The 18,064-nt window shown below is 38.7% G+C and overlaps 1 protein-coding gene across 1 annotated transcript; it reads left to right on the top strand.

Moving 5' to 3' along the window:
* The first annotated feature begins 9,054 nt into the window (after positions 1 to 9,054).
* Positions 9,055 to 15,553, top strand: LOC124283738 (uncharacterized S-adenosylmethionine-dependent methyltransferase Rv2258c-like). The gene is made up of 4 exons (XM_046719762.1): positions 9,055 to 9,236; positions 10,607 to 10,800; positions 12,530 to 12,652; positions 14,991 to 15,553. Exons 1-4 carry the CDS (start codon positions 9,076 to 9,078, stop codon positions 15,551 to 15,553), a joined length of 1,041 nt encoding a protein of 346 aa, XP_046575718.1. The 5' UTR covers positions 9,055 to 9,075.
* The last annotated feature ends 2,511 nt before the right edge of the window (positions 15,554 to 18,064 follow it).

Genomic DNA, 18,064 nt, shown 5'->3' with positions numbered 1-18,064 from the left:
TCTTACGACAAGCATGGGTTGCTGAAGACCAATTCTAACCCGGATCTTAAGGTGTCTGCACTGACGGAATCCACACAACACTGCCACATTAACCTTCCTATGTCGGTACCAATTAGTGGCAGAGGGAGCATAGCTGGATGTCCAGCGACGCCAGCTCTGCAACATTCAGTCGTATGACGGCAGCCTGTTAATAGTCGCGTATGGGCCAGACAATCGTCTGAATGACCTATTGAGCATGGATCTAAGCAAATTGGATGCAATGACATGAATCAGCCAATTCAACGAGTCTGACCACCAGAAAATGTTGACAATCATGGGTCACCATTATGTTCACGATTTGAGCACAGGGAATTAGTGTCCTCATTTGCATTAAACATTATGTAACGAAAAGAAATTATTTTCTCCATCACTCCATAAGAATATCGCCGCCATATAGCTGGAGTATGAACCTTTCCATGGCTTATTTCATGGGCACAGCCATTTTGTGGCAGCCATTAAGCCATGCAACGTTGAACTGGTCTGTGCTAGTTGTAACGCCGCGGCAATCTATGACATTGCAAACATGTCTAGACGGTGCCCAGTTAACGCTTACGCGGCGAAAAACAACGTCTCCTTACTGGTCCAATTACATTTCGTGTTAAGGATTTCTGATGTCATGTCTAAAACAAACATTGCTGGTAAGAATTTTTTAACGTACTAAAGTTTAAAGAAACGACCAGGTAATGTCAATATCATGTGCATTTTTTTGTAACTGGGCGATTGTATTGTGCACGAAAACTGAATGCCTTTAAACGAAGTTGAATTTAACGTGAAACTGTATGTAAACTATAGGCCGCCTGTATCTTATAAGGCCTGTGTTCTGAACTTGAACTTGCCTGTATTTTCAAATCTGTGTAGGGCATTTAAATATTTTCAAAGATAGTCCCCTAATGTTGTCTGTTAATATTTCGATTAGATATTTCAAGAACCATCGTCAATATAAAGCTATATAAAGATTATTTCAAGATTTACACACGGTTATATCTTACTAAATGCTCACAAATGACTACGTTTTGACTATATCTTGACAAAATCATTTGTGAAAAATACCTTCTACTTTTTTATCTACATATTTGTGTTATTAAAAAGTACTAGTATATTTCTTATTTATCTCACACAAATTAAAACGTTCTCTTGTAACTAGAAGTAACAGCTGGTTAAATATCATTAGGTCAGAGAGTTATCTCAATCTGTAATGAGGCTAGGTCAAATATGATGAGTGGGTATGGTTGTTATTGTACTTTCTGTTACAGAGTCACTACCTGAAGACAGTGACAAGTGGGTTACCAATAATACTGGAAACTGGCCTCAGATAGAATATGAAGATATTATTGACTACCTCACCAAGTCCCACTCATTTGATTCCAAGGAAATGAAAGCTTTTCGGGCAACATATGCATATAATTATGTGCAGAATGGATGGTTAGGTGATATTCAAAGCATTGTGGAAAGTGAAGTTCATTATCTTAAAGCCTGTGTGTCACCCTCTCAGACAGGAGCCTCTACAGTTCCTTACAATGTATGGATTGCTGCAAGGAAAGATGATACTGTATTAACTGCAGCTGGTCATGGAACCAGCTGGTCATGGAAGGTCATGTAGTCATGTTGCAGCCATCATGTATGCTGTACATCCAGCCTGGTTACATGGGTATGCTGGTAAATCTTGTACTGATTTACCTTGTACACGGGGACGAGAGACGGAGAGCAATCAATTACTCAGTGAATTAAAGGCCATGAATTTCAAGCATCCAAAAAGAAATGATGATCCCAGTCTAGCTGCAGAAACTTCTACATAATCGAAAAGCAACCCTACAGATTTAAGCAGTTTGTTTCCACAGTAGACTTTACTGAGCATGTAAATAATTCTCCACTTTGTTCTCTTTGGAAACTGAAGGGTATACTTCTCCATAAAACATTTTCAGCCACTTAACATGTAAATCCTATCTGCAAGGAAACGTCTAACGATGAATCCAGACATGGATCTCATAATATTGATTATAGCAAGACTGTCACAAAATTGGAATGTTCTGTTTGCCAGGAATTTTATGACAAGTATGTTAATCTTCCAGAAGTACAAGAGAGAAGAATTAAGTACTTTAACATTAAACCAGGGTGCATCAAGTCCGCTATGGAAAGACAGCAGGCGAGTACGAATACCAGCATCCAAGTCCAACAGTGTACCTAAAACAAGTAGAGGCGACCCTGAGAAATTCCTGAACAATCACCTGTATGAGAGGTTTAAGGGTAATGACAACACTGCTTATGGAAAGACTTATGGATGTTCGAAACATTGAAAGTGAACTAGTTCTTTACTCAAAAGGGAGATATGGATATTTCACTCAGGTGCAAATGTGTATGTTCTGTACAGGAAAACATCAGTGCACATTTCTTATGTGGAGACCAGAAGAACATGACAGAGTCCTGCTTGATGTTGCATATGATTCCAGCTTTGTTGACAATACCCTGTCTAGATTAAGAGTGTTTTATTTTAAACATATGCTGGTCCGGTTGGTTGATGACTTCAAGGCAGGTCGGTTCGTGTTGAGTGAGGAATACAAGCAATTCTGTGTGTCACCTTAGTATGTGTAGAGTAAATAACACTATAACAGTAACAACTCTCAAATTACACGGCTATATCCTATTGATCTCAAATGATGTGTTATTCATGTTAATTATTTTTTTTTTAGAGCTTAGTCAATAAACTGCTATCTATCTAATTGATGTGATGTATTTACTATGTTATTGACTTACTGTTGATGTTTTAAAAGAATGTGTATATAACATGTAAAGGTGTACATTTCCTTCACTCACTGACACTCAAATGAACAGTGATAAAATCATAGTTGTGTATTATGAATTGCTGATATTTTATGAAAAAAACACAGTTCAAGTCAAATACTATTTTGCACACTAGTAACTTAAAAGAAATGTTTAACATATTTAGGTTGATAGATAAAATACAATGTACCAGTATGAAAAGAATTTGTGTTTTTGTTTTTAATGAACATGGTCAGTATTTATATCCCATGTAGGAGTATTGCTGTCACACATATCATGGGACCATATATACAGTTACTGAAACTTGTGAGATTTTCCTCGTGGCCCAAGTGGTGATGTATCTGTGAAAAAACAACACTTTTGGTGGTCGCTAACTGCTATTTTCCCCCGAAATATCAGTGGCCCCAAAACAAAAGTGGTGGCCACCTGCCACTGGTAGATTCTATCACTGTATATATGGTGCCATGCATATGGCAGTCTAAGGGTTAAGGTGATTTACAAATTTGCATTCATTGAATATCTAAAGGTTGGTATTTAAACATAAAACAACAATGATAACAAAAATCAAGATGAGGCGAACATTCAGTGAACATCAATTCAATGAGAATACATATCTTTAATTTATCATTCTTGTTGGTGAAATATCAAATTGTAAAATCATTACATCTCATAAGCTTAAGCAGCCTACTAGATGTCTGAAACATACATGACTACTCAGTCTTTGTCCTTGATGCGTTCTGGTCTGAGGTTACACAGGACTGCACACACTTTGACTATCTTATCCAACGTTTGAACAGAATTAAGAGGTAGAACATGATTCAATATTCTGTAAGACTTCAACCTGGCAATTGCTCTTTCTACATGTATTCTTACAGATGCAATTCTTCGTGTTTCTATACACTCTGTAGCACTCAGTTGTTTACGACCCTTCATAAAAGCAGGAATGTTCAGTTTCACTCTTCGTGCATAAAATTCATTGCTTATTGCAAAGCCTCTATCTGCCATTACCTCATCACCAGGTAACCAGTAGTTTAGGAAACCCGAGTTCTTGGTGATATACACGTCACTTGCACTAGAGCCTTTATGTTTATGTAAAAAAAGAAATAAAGAAATGTGCACGGTAACGATACATGGAGGGTAAAGTAATTAAGTAATCATAATAAATTAATCCAGTAATGTAATTATAACTAATTTTAAGTAAAGATATATTGAGTATATAATGATAAATAGACTGTTTCCTCTCAATATTTTTGGGCATATTGCAAGATATCAATAAGTTTCTACAATTCAAATGTCTCTAGAATAATGATTTGTAGCACATAAGTTTTTAAAATGTTGGAATATTTTACTAGTAAAAATTGTCGTTTAACCCTTTATCTCATAGCTTTACCCTACAGTGCATTCGTACCTCCTATACTGTAACATAGGAGGTACGAATGCTACGAGATCTTAAGCTTACGAGAGCTTTGTGAAACGGGGTCCAGGACTGTAGGCCCTACATGAATAACAAAATATCTGACGTTTGATTTCATTATCCCTAGTTATCAGATGGGATAAACTATTGTGCCACTAATTATCTTGATAAATACATACCACAGTGATATCAGATGGGTGAAAATCCTTCCGATTAACACGTGACACCCAAACACGACGACGATCTTCATTCACAGGAAACCTATGGAGATGATAGGGAAACAAGCAGGGGCAGTCCTTCCGTGGCAGTTTATTTACTGTACAGGGCAATTCCTTCCATAAACGTAGATTTCTCTGGCTATTTGTACAGTCTTTCATAGCACAAATACTCCCTGATCCACGGTCATAAGGCCTGCCTCTATCCCGAGACATATTTTCGAAAAAAAACAGCAAGTTCCCAGACGTAAAACGTCAATGCCAATTTGCAGCCGCTTAATGGCGGACGACAGTAGCGCCACCACCAAGGGGGATAACTGAGAGTAATCCGAAGCACTGCTCCGTGGAAAGGTCTATTGCCGACCTTATTTTGGAAACAAATCAGATATTTAAAAAGTCGACCAACACGAAAAAATGTAATTCCGAAAGCGGAATGGTTAAATCATTTTAAAAATGTATTTCATAATGATTTTGCTTTTAATGATTCTTTTGATGATTGTCCTTTGCAGGATGAAGCAACACCAGATATTTTAACTGCAGATATGTCAGACGTCGAATCACTTGTATTAGACTCACCCATAACAGATAATGAAATATCAGAAGCGTTATTGCATTTGAAAAAATGAAAAATCAGCTGGTCTTGACCTCATCGTGGTGGAAATGCTTAAAAGTTCAGAGTTTGTATCATGCCCTTTTTTAATAAGTGTTTTAATAAATTGTTTGAAATGGTATTTTCCCCGTTGTTGGGCGCGATCAATTATTGTTCCCTTACATAAGAAAGATGATGTCCCCAATCCAGATAATTATAGAGGAATTTCCCTTATGAGTATTTTAGGTAAAATCTGTACATCTGTTCTAAATAACAGACTCACTAAATGGGCAAGTATGACAGATAAAATTCCCGAATCACAAGCAGGCTTTAGAAAGAAATATTCAACTTCTGATCATATCTTTACACTATTTGCACTAGCCCAGAAATGTCTATCCCGTCGTAAGCGTAAATTATATGTAGCTTTCGTTGATTTCCGTAAAGCATTTGATTCTGTCAATCGTTCTAAATTGTGGTATTCTTTAAGTAATGCTGGCCTGAAAGGTAGAATGTATTCAATTGTAAAAGCAACGTATACTAATGTGATAGCTTGTGTACGTTGTGGTGATGATAAGACTGATTCTTTCGACTGCCGCGTTGGCTTAAGACAAGGATGTGTTGTGAGTCCAATTCTATTTTCCCTGTTTATCAACGAATTGTACTACGATGTTATCGCAAATGGTAAGCATGGCATCCAAATATTTCCAGATCTCTTAGAACATTTTTTTCTTTTATTTGCTGAAGACGTAATTCTTTTATCAGAATCTGTAGCTGGACTACAATCCCAGTTAAATATTTTGGAACGGTATACTAAAACATGGGATTTATCCGTTAATCTAGATAAAACTAATATTGTTATATTTAGAAGAGATGGCCGGATATCTTCTAAAGAAAGGTGGTCCTTTAAAGACCAACCTGTAATTGTCTCTGATCATTACACTTATCTTGGTATTAAGTTTACATCTGCTATGAACTGGAAAACATCTGTTACTGAATTATCATTGAAAGCTAAGAAAGCATTGATAAGTCTTTTATCTGCCTTGTGTAAAATTGGTGTGTTGACGCCCAGTATTTACTTTAAACTGTTTGATTGTCAAATTTAGCCTATTCTTTTGTATGGATCCGAGATTTGGGGATTCCAGAGATATGAATGCATAGAAAAAATACATCTGATGGCCTGTAAGAAATTTTTAAATGTAGGACCCTCTACACCGAATTGTATGGCGTACGGTGAATGTGGGAGGTATCCCCTGTATATAAATGCTCATATTCGATGTGGGGCGGTGGGGTAGCCTAGTGGTTAAAGCGTTGGCTCGTCACGCCGAAGACCCGGGTTCGAATCCCCACATGGGTACAATGTGTGAAGCCCATTTCTGGTGTCCCCCGCCGTGATATTGCTGGAATATTGCTAAAAGCGGCGTAAAACCAAACTCAGTCAGTCAGTCATATTCGATGTATAAAATTCTGGTTTAAGATACGCAAGAACATAGATTACCAAAAAAGGCTTATGACATGCTTGTTCATTTGGACAACATTGGTAAAGTGACGTGGGCATCTTATGTAAGAAATCTTCTGTTTGCACATGGTTATGGTTTTGTATGGTTAAGTCAGTCAGTTGGTGATGCAAGTTTGTTTTTAACTCAGTTTCGAGAAAGACGTCTTAATATGATTAATCAAGAATGGTATTCAGTAATACATAATAGTTCACTGTGTAATATAGATGTGGAAAATGAAATCCATTTTTTACTTGTATGTCCTTTGTATAAAGATTTGCGTACGAAATATATAGCTGAATATTATCTATGTAAGCCACCTACATTAGCATTTAAACTACTTCTTTCATCAACTGACCAGCATGTAATAATAAAGCTGGCGTACTATATCAATTATGCTCTTATTAAACGTAACAATCTCATAAAAAGTTTTGTAGGTCATCGTATTTCACTACTTGTACATAATGTACTGCCTGTATCATGATTTGCTGTTTGGATCACTAATTACTACTTATGTATAACTCCAATGTATATGGGCAGGAGGCTTTTTGTACAATAAACATCTTTGACTTGACTTGCTCCGTGGAAAGGTCTATTGCTGAGTGCGGCGTAAAATTAAACACTCTCACTCACCATGAAAAAGTAGACGCGTGTCTTTGAATGTGCCTCCACAAACGTGATCGTCTCCTGCCTTTCCACACTGAGATTCCTTCCACTCCACCAGACATTGACATAGTTAAAGGTCACATGCAACGTAAAACACAACTTTGCAGATTCTGATACCTTTCGGTATGGACTTACCGAAACAAAGCGTCAAAATGCAAATTCAACTTATAAAGTTGAAAAATAACGCGATGAAAAAAAACGCGCGAAATCGGAGTTCAAACGTTTCACTAATTTTCCCCAGACTTTTCGGGTGAAAACTGGTTTCAACAGCTGGGCTGCGCTCATAGCACGTGCGCAGTGAAATAGGTTCGCGCAGCTTCGAAGCGGGTTGTCCGGTGAATACTCGGTGAAGGCTTTGGTGTGAGCTATTTTTCTAATGTTTTGTTGATACCTCACAGGCGCGAGCTTTTTATATGTTATGACAGTAAATTAACTGTTTATATAATTTCATTTGTCTATTTCACCACACGTTCTTCTTACCGAGTCACTTTCTCAGTTCGATTCTTAAAAGCAATGTCATTATTTAGCGTTGACACAATTTCTAACTGTGATATAGATATGTCGTTGTCACAGACAAAACTCAATGTCTTGTTTTATTGACACCTATGTGTCTGCCTGCCTGTCTGCTAATGACAATATTCAATACACAACTGCTATCACTGACCACATGCAATTTGAACTTGACACCAATCAGGCTATACACCATAAACAAAATGCATTGATTTATGGCCCGAGTTCGGTCTCTGTCACATTATGTAATTACACAGACAGGCAGGTGTGATACTTGAACACATGACATGTTATGATGTCTGTTGATTGCAAAATGTTATGCACAAAAAATGAGCATGTATTTACAAATCCCAACATCTCTATATATACACACACAATGAGCCGTGAGGGCATAGGCAAACGAACCAGCCGTTACACTTGAGTGCACACCCACCCGCTCTGACTGGGTTCGGTATCCCGGCTGCTTCGTTTCTTGGGAAGTAAACCGAAGTACACAATATTGCAGTTTTGATATGCGATTGTACGCTTATAATTTTGTTTATATGTTTTTTCATAACCAGCAATGTATATTATATGTCATGAATAAGTGATAATTGTGTTTTAATTATGTTTGATTTTTTGGTTGCATGTGACCTTTAAACGGGGACAATGTGATATTGTAGGCGCCTCCACAATACAAGGTTGTTTCCAAGGTTACATCCATGACAGAGACTGCCCCTGACAGCCGGAACGTGAGGTTGTGTGTTCAAAGTCCAAACACAACCCTCGTGGGCTTACGATCTCCACGGAAACTCACCCAGTCAACGTCGCTCTGTAAGTATGATAATCTTTAACTTGACGATAAACCTCTTTCACTTCGCCTCATATACGGGTACATTGTCAACTTTACATGATTTAAATATTAAGTATCTTTAAATTGACGATAAACCTCTGTTCACCTCGTGTACCTATTCCCTATACATGTACCTCATAGTTGGGTACCTATTCAGCTTTTAAAATATTCTAATCATCCTTTAGAAAAGTGAGACAGTGAAATGAACGTGTCGGGGATAAACTCTTCGCTCATGGCCGAATCAGTTTGAAACACGCTGACGCTATAATAAAAACAGTCTAATAAGCAGGAAACAGATATAGTTTTATGACTCTGTCTGTTCTGAAAGAGAGACATTAATAAGACTCAGGAGGTATGTGTATGTAGGAGGTACTATTACTGTATTGTATTTAGTCGTTTTTCACATTTTTATATGAGGTTCCAGCCTGTGATCTATAATTAAGATGCCTGATTTCAAATTGGCCTATTTTAAGGAAAATTCTTCTTGAGATTCATACAATCGGAAAAATCAGCCAGATTCCACACATATCTCCGCGACGATGTCGGACTACCAAAAGCAGATGATGCACCATGTTGGTGCCAGTGGCGTCATGTTATGCTTGTCAATGGCGTGGGAGCTGGGCGTGGTGGAGATGCTGCTGGAAGCCAAACAGCCTCTTACATCACAACAGGTGGCGGACAAGTTGAACCTTAGAGAAAGGTATTGTTACGAGGCAACTTAAAGTGGAAACAATCAATTAACCAGAAATGTGTCCGCAAAATAGATCGGTAGGAAACCAACAAACAAAAGTGGATTTTACACAATTAACAGTTGTGTTCCAATCTAACTACGTATACGTTTACAAATACAATACAAATTACTGTAGTGAGTGAGTTAATATTTATCGTCACATCGGCAATATTTCAGTCATATCGTGATGAGAACAATTTATTATAATATTATAAATACAATTAGAAATTAAAAGTCTGTTGTCGAAGAACAGTAAACCTACTAGTAGATTACAGATATGAAGTAAAACGAGCATGCTATCATAAACGATATTATGAAATAGAACAATGCAATATACAAATGGGCTATAGGTTGCCAACAACTGAAGGTACATCACCATGCTAGACACCATTGTGACTTACAGTACTTTTGCTACCTGCATGGACCCTAGCCGGATTTACATCATACCCTCAGCTGTTGACAATTTAGACAAATTACTGTTAACAAATGGCAAACAGTGGCCAAATTAGTAAGTGAGCGAATTTAGTTTTACGCCACAGCTATATGGCGGACCAGACAATCCAGTGATCAACAACATGAGCGTCGATCTACTCGATTGGGATACAATGACATGTGTCAACCAAGTGAGCGAGCCTAACCACCCGATCCCGTTAGTCGCCTTTTTCGACAAGCATGAGTTGCTGGTGATCAATTCCAACCCGGATCTGTACAGGTCCAGTGGCCAAAAGAGAGCGGCACTACACATTCAGCTGTTTCACTAAATAACACTGTATGTGCCTTAAACAAGAGGTGAGAAATTAGTAATAAAATTGATAGACACCTTGAGAGATTGGAGCCATTTCAAACATTTGATAGGCACATTGATAGACCAACAATAAAAAGGGCAAACGTTATACATTATACAATCAACAATTGTATTCTAAACATTACTAAGTATACAAATCAATACAAATTTCTGCAAAGGAATTACAATGGAAGACAAAATAGAGCATCAGAACAAATGCAATGGCAATATTCTGTACACAAAGTCAAGCATATTCCTGCCCTTTACTTGGTCTAACAAGCAACGACGCACTGCAATAACAACACTGTTTCACACTGAATAACATTGACACATGCCTTGAAGACGCGGTGACAAATTAACAACAACATTGACAGGCACATCCATAAAGATTGGCCCCCATCTCATACATTTTCTGTTGTATAAGGGCCAGAAAGTGTGCATAGGGACAAAAGGACGTGACTCTACACCAATGAGAAGGGCACACACACGCACGCACGCACACACACACACACATGCTGGCATTAAATAAATGTTCTAATTATTTTTTTCCCCACAGGTATGTCCGTGAGATCCTAGGTGCCTTGACTGTCGGAGAGGTCATCAGCGTGGATGACTCGTCCACCAAGTTCCATGTTCCAGAGGATCACAAACAAACATTAGCGACAGTGTCGGTATTTTCCAGATTTATGCCACAGTTTGGTATGAGATATAACAATGTCATGGATTGTACCCAACAACGGAACCCTGGCGGTAAGGTCATGACATTTTCACATGTTATAATAATTTCATCTGTACTATGCGCTGAAAATTATGTGCGTTGCCATTTCTTGACCTAAGAAGTAAGCCAGTTGAGACTGACCATGGAGAATGAAACGAAGTTACCTGTAAGTTTTCAATCCACAAACATTGTCTGGAAAAAGAGTATCAAGCGATTTTTTAATGAATAATCCGATATGGCTAATGTCCTGGAAGACTGAAGTACTCAAGCATAAAAAGTGATTCAAAGACATTCATCATGTGAAATTGATTCACTTCATGAACAAAATTCTTATTCTTTATAAGGCACTATTAACCAAGTATCAGTTATTAATGTTGTGTCTATAGTTCGTAATCGTCTCTAATTATATGCTTTCAAAATACCATTGATAATAATCTGACGGAAGTTCGGCAGACACACAGCGTATTTTAGGTCCAATATATGTCGCGATAAAGATTCAGAGTAACAGAAAAACTGCCTATTAAGCTGAGAGTGAGTGAGTGAGTATGGTTTTACGCTGCTTTTAGCAATATCACCAAAAATGGGCTTCACATATTGTATCCATGTGGGGAATCGAACCTGGATCTTCAACGTGATGAGCAAACGTTTTAACCAATAGGCTTCTCCGCCGCCATAACAACGAGAGAAGTAAACGTTGATGAACTGATGCCCAACACTGAGAGAAGTAAATGCTGATGAACTGATGACCTGATGCACAACAATGAGAGAAGAAAACGCTGATGACCTGATGCAGAACAAAGAAAGAAGAAAACGCTGATGAACTGATGTACAACAATGAGAGAAGAAAACGCTGATGACCTGATGCACAACACTGAGAGAAAAAAACGCTGATGACCTGATGCACAACACTGAGAGAAAAAAATGCTGATGACCTGATGCATAAAACTGAGAGAAGTAAATGCTGATGAACTGATGCATAAAACTGAGAGAAGTATATGCTGATGACCTGATGCCCAACAATGAGAGAAGTAAATGCTGATGAACTGATGACCTGATGCACAACAATGAGAGAAGAAAACGCTGATGACCTGATGCAGAACAAAGAGAGAAGAAAACTGATGAACTGATGCACAACAATGAGAGAAGAAAACGCTGATGACCTGATGCACAACACTGAGAGAAAAACGCTGATGACCTGATGCACAACACTGAGAGAAAAAAACGCTGATGACCTGATGCATAAAACTGAGAGAAGAAAACGCTGATGACCTGATGCACAACACTGAGAGAAGAAAACGCTGATGACCTGATGCACAACAATGAGAGAAGTAAATGCTGAAGAACTGATGCATAACAATGAGAGAAAGTGCAAAAATTGCAGTGGTCTATTTACATGGACTATTAATGAGTTTGGCGTTAAACCAAAACAGCAGCAGAAACGATAACAACAAGAACAGCAACAACAAGAACAGCAACAACTATTTCATGGTAATTAAAAGATTATGCCGAAGATTTAGTCTAAGTCGTACAACGGACTCAACTATTTGATATTGCTACTGGCTATGGAAAACGTACAGTTGCATATAATTAAAGAGATCTGTGCGTAAGTTATCTTTGCGAGCATGCGTTGATGTGTGTGTGCGTGCGTGCATGCGTGCGTCTGTTAGTATGTCGGACAAAAACGAAGTATTCTTGTGTACCTGGAGCGAAGTCGCGTTGATGTTAACATGTATTTCTTATCTCACAAATTCCTATTTACAGGAATGCTCTACGGTGAAAGCCCTTGGATGTATAGCATACTGGAAGACATGTTGGTCACAGCCAAGAAAGATATGATTGATACGGACATCCTGCCTGCCATGCCTCAGATAGTGCCGAAGTTAGGTGGGCAAAAGGAATAGAAGAACTGGCCCCGATTTCTCGAAACAAACTTTTTCGTTTCACTTAAGTTCGAGTTTTTACTCAAATATAGAAAATGCATTTAGCAGAATGAATTGAAATCGATATTAAACTCAAACATAGTAGACAATTTGAGTTTGGTGGATGGATTACTTTAGGTGTTTGGGCTTTTTTATTTTAAAAAGGCAGTTGAGTTAAAAATTCAGCTGTTTCAAATTGTCAAACTCAGTTTTCAATTTGAGTAAAAACTTAAGTTTGTTTCGAGAAATCGGGGCCTGAAGTACTGGAAGCGATTCCACAGCCATTTTAGATAATAATTACAAGATAGTCTTTGAATAGTTTAGATATTACAGAGCCACTGGAGATGTTTGAACACATTATTGAAACCTTACTATCTTCGCACAATGATCTATACTCTGGTGTTCCATGCCTGTTTTCAAACTGCTAAGGACAACCAAAAAGGGGGACGACAAACATCATGAGCCCTGTGTGGTCTGGCTGTGTCATTTCGGAGTTTAAAATTTCTGCCACTTATTGCTTGCTATTCAAACACCACTCACAATAAGAAATAGGATTGTTGCCATGGTATACCGTCCCCATTCCATCCCCATTCAAATGATTTGTTAATTTGTTACAATCTCAGTAAAGGACTGAGTTCAGTTATGTCAAAATATTTGATTTTCAACGTTGTATCCCGTTATCCCTCCTAAGAAAGTTAAGGGAAATCTTCATTCCTTAAACCATGGGTCATTTGTAAATAAACGTTGTAAATATATACCTACGTGCTATTGGAAGATACATACATGAGTAATAAACATCTAATTCATGTTGTACAAAACAACCAAGAATCTGGGCTTCAAAATTTAATGCGATGAAAGATGAATACAAACTTAGGATGCCAGATAAGCTGTAAAGTTATAAATAAAGTAGTAAATGGTATGCCATACATCACCCCCGTGCCAAAGCTATACACACAAATCTGAGTGGAAAGCTAAACAATGGTTCCAGTAAAACTACTGGATGTGATGGGTTTTCTCTGGAACTGATGTATGCTGCTCAAGACTCACAGCCTACCGGCTACAACTGGGCCAAGGGAGGTTACTCCAAAAATTATTTTACCATCCCAGAATACACCATCTACCTTCAGACGTTCAGGGCAATTTATAGAGAAAACAATATTCGAAATACTGGACTTCCTCATTGATGATATTTTTGTAAACGGATTAGGCAAGAAGTAGGCATCCCCATGAGTAACAATTGTGCTCCCCTGCTTGAGGATCGGATTCTTGGTGCATCTGAATCGGAATTTCTGCTCGGGAAGGCAAAATGAAATCAAGGCAATTTGGCCAAGAGGATTAACTTAGGTATATCGCCAGTTCCCTGATCTACCACATGAGCTTGCAATTTAGGCGACAAGTGAGACCGCCTCATATATGTAGGTGTATGCACAAAACATCAGGGTGACAAACAGCTCTCCGCAAGGCTGTGTCGAAGGGTATGATTTCAAATTTGTAAAAAGATTTCTCATTTGGTGCCATCGGTAGTGCAGGATGCGTTTACCTTTTCCGAACATCTCGTGTCATCACTATTGGAAAATTAGTCATTCTATCTCATGTTGTCAATCACTGGATTGTCTGGTGCAGACTCGACTGTGTACAGTGCAGCTGTAATACTGCTGAATGCAGTATGAGAAAACCCACACACTCATGATTTAGACAGAATCATACAATCGAATCAGAGATTTCATAAGATGTTCAAATTCGTCTTCCTGTTATTATTTAGAATTCTGTATTGCCAACTGGAACATGTCTTAATCTGTTGCGAAATGCAAAGGCAAAGTGTCTCTTTTTGCCCTTTGAACGTCTTATTGCCATCCAACCCGCGCCTTAGTTGTCCCACAGACAAGGAATTACCATTACAAGCCTCAACCGACCCTTCCAGTATCGAGCCGCTACCCAGAATTCGACTGACTCTTTCTTCAATGTGCTCGTGAACTATGTGCTGTTCTCGATGTACAATTGGATTGGACTTGGATGTTGCGTTAAGATGGAACGTGTCCGCAAAGTGACTGTACACCAAAACGACAGCTACAAGAAAAAAGTTCCTATGCTTTTCGTCGGTAGTGTATTCATTGTATATTGAAAAACCAAATGTGTATAGGCATGAAAATGATGCATGAAATGCAACAGTTTAATACTGATACTACTCCGCTATACGTGATTGAAAAAGTGGCTTTGATATTGGTTTTGAAACTTGCGATTCTAGTCAGAAGAATTTCCAGGTGTCTAATTAACCTTGACTTTATTTTGGTTTTCAATTACAGAATCAGGGATCAAAGTTGCGGAATTGGGCTGCGCAACAGGATTCCTGGTAAACAAATTAGCCTCCCGATTCAAGAAAAGCGCCTTCCTTGGTGTGGACGTAGCAAGCAAGCCACTGGAAGAAGCCAGAGCAGATGCAAATGGCCGTGGCATTCAGAATATCACCTATAGCACTGATAATATTGAAAACATATCTGAAAAATACAACGGGAGTTTTGACTGGATACTAACCCGCTATGTCATTCACGACCTTGCCTATCCCCAGCAAGCTTTAAACCAGATCTATCGGTGTCTGAAACCAGGAGGTATTTACAGCATGATTGACGTTGCACTTGAGGAAGGAATTATTGGTAACATTGCAAATGGGACATCTATGTTGTACTACTCGCTCAGCACATTTATGTGCCTCCCGGAGAGCTTCCGCCAGCCTGACTCTGCAGCTCTTGGGGCAACATGGGGTGCACCTTTGGCAAGAGAGATGGTTGCCAAAGCTGGTTTCACCATCATAAACGAGTCTGCAAGTCCCACTGATGAGAAGGAAATCCACTTTGTCTGTCAGAAGTAGCTTTGGTACACGATGGGCGGTGTTTTTATCCGATGGACACTCTTGACGTGCATTTATGATGCTTTGAGCTCTTGAGATGGCGTCGACTTCAGCAACGTTTTCCAGATATGTCAATGATGCATTTTATAACAAGATATAATTTCACTATTATGTAAGCATTCATTTTCTGCCTGATACACAGAGAGGCTGAACTTTTTATAACCATGATGGGGTATTTTCATCTTTTAGATCCTTGACGTGCTTTATGGTGCTTTGACCTATTTGGATAATGTAACCTAACACTTAAGATTACTAAAGTGAATGTTACTGTTGGACAAACCGCCTGGAACAATTAAACAGATATTATTTACAACTATATATGTATAATATGTACAGAGGCAAAAATAAACACAAATACATGCGAAATATCTACTGTTACTAGAGATTAAAAGTTGCTGTTTTTTGTTTGTTGTTTAACTTTGCACTCAGCAATTTTCCACCTTTCTCACGACGGTAAGTAATCGAGTCTGGACCAGACAATCCGGTAATTGACACCGTGAGCATCTATCTACCCAACTGAGATGCGAAAACAAGAGTGTTGCGTTAGTTGTTCAGGTCTTTGCGGCACATCCTGCATGGATGGCTGCATGGACTTTGTGGAGTAAATGGTGAAGATACCGTTCAATATGGATGGGCTGAGGGTACACACGGATCTTCAGTTTGTTGTCTTCTTTTATGACTCTGACACCTAGGAATGGTAGATGGTCCGCTTATTCCCCCATGGTGAACTGAATGCGAGGGTGTTCGGCATTAAGGCGACGGAGTGATGGGGGTCTCTCTCTCTCCTAATTAGGGGACTAATGGTTAAAGGGAGGTAAATTGAGTGCAGAGATTGTGTTTATGAGTGTGACTTCATTTTCACCAGCAGGTGAGATTGACATAACACCATATCCACATGTGCTTGACCGAAAGAACAGAAAGAGATAAGTATGCCAATACTTTTTTTTTAATGTGACAAATGACGAACAAATTATGTTTTTGTCATAAACTGATTATGCGTTTGAATATTATCCCAATAATGGGGCAGTGGACATGTGAGGTCTGGGGGTTTTCTAACACCGAATGCATTCTTTATTGTTTTTTCAGATTATTCAACTTTGGTGAATTTTTTTCAATGCTGGAGGATGATAACAGCTTTGAGCAGTATGGATGATGATGATGACACAGACAGGTCATCCCCCGAATCACACCATTCAGAAGAGTCACTGAGTGATGCACCAGCTGCGTCTACCTTGGCTGGGCGATCACAGATACGGAAGAGAAAAGCTAAACAGGTCGCACGACTTGCCCTGCAAAGCAATCAACCAAAACTTATGTGAGTGAGTGAGTGAGTGAGTGAGTAAGTGAGTGAGTGAGTGAGTTAGAATTTAACGTCACCTCGGCAATATTTCAGCCATATAGTGACGAGAAATGTGTTACATAAACAATAAATTAAAGTTGCTAAATACTCAGTCATCGAAGGACTGTAAAATAACAGATGGAGTCTAAAACTAGCATGAACATGTAAAACTATTTTATTTACGAAGACAATACAATATAAAAACGGGCTATAGATCGCCAACAACTGAAGGTAGATCACCATACTAGGAACCATGGGGACTTACATTACTTTTGCTACCTGCATGGACCCTAGCTGGATTTACATCACCCCCTCAGCTGTTGGCGATTGTAGGAAAATTTAGCCACAAATTAAAATGACAAGAATACTACGTTTAAAAACACAGGACGTGAAAATTAGAACTTATGTGAAGAAACGGAATTGGAAACGTCCAGATCTCACGAGAAATCAACAAGAAAGACATTGGGCTTTCAAAAATGCCTTCGTCTCCAAATTGCCCTGTTCGAATTACCTTTTGACATGAAGAAAATTATTGTGATGTTTAGTGCGAAATATGCACGATCAAAGGGAAACATGACATTCACAACAACAGCGGAGGAAATATTGAGCTTTATTGCCATTTTATTTCTCTCAGGATACAGTACCGTTCCAAAGAGGCGACTGTATTGGTCTTCGGATAAAGAGATCGGGAATAATGCTGTTCGATCTGCAATGTCAAGAAATCGCTTTGAGGGAATACTGAGATATTTTCATGATTCTGATAATGCATGTTTGGATGCTGGGGACAAGTTAAGCAAAGTTCGCCCTCTCTTGGCTGACTTGAATGAGAAGTTTGTTATATATTGCAGTTGATAGCCACAATCTCAGCATTGATGAATCGACGATTCCAGACCACGGTAGACATGGTGCAAAGCAATCCATACGTGGAAAACTAATTAGATTTGGATACAAGATGTAGATACTTAGCTCCCCTCTGGGATACGTCTTACAGCTTGATCCTTATCAAGGTGCCAGAGGGCGACAGATGGAATGCCCAGGTATTGGCATGGGTGGATCTTGTTGTGGTTGATCTGATAGCAGAACTTCAAGAGGAAGATGACTGTTCATATCACCCCACATTTGGCAACCTGTTC

Source organism: Haliotis rubra, unplaced genomic scaffold, assembly GCF_003918875.1.
Source record: "Haliotis rubra isolate DU_JTF1 unplaced genomic scaffold, ASM391887v1 Scf32, whole genome shotgun sequence".
Taxonomy (NCBI): domain Eukaryota; kingdom Metazoa; phylum Mollusca; class Gastropoda; order Lepetellida; family Haliotidae; genus Haliotis; species Haliotis rubra.
Note: the sequence above shows the minus strand (reverse complement) of the source record. Positions and strands in the feature narration are given on the sequence as shown.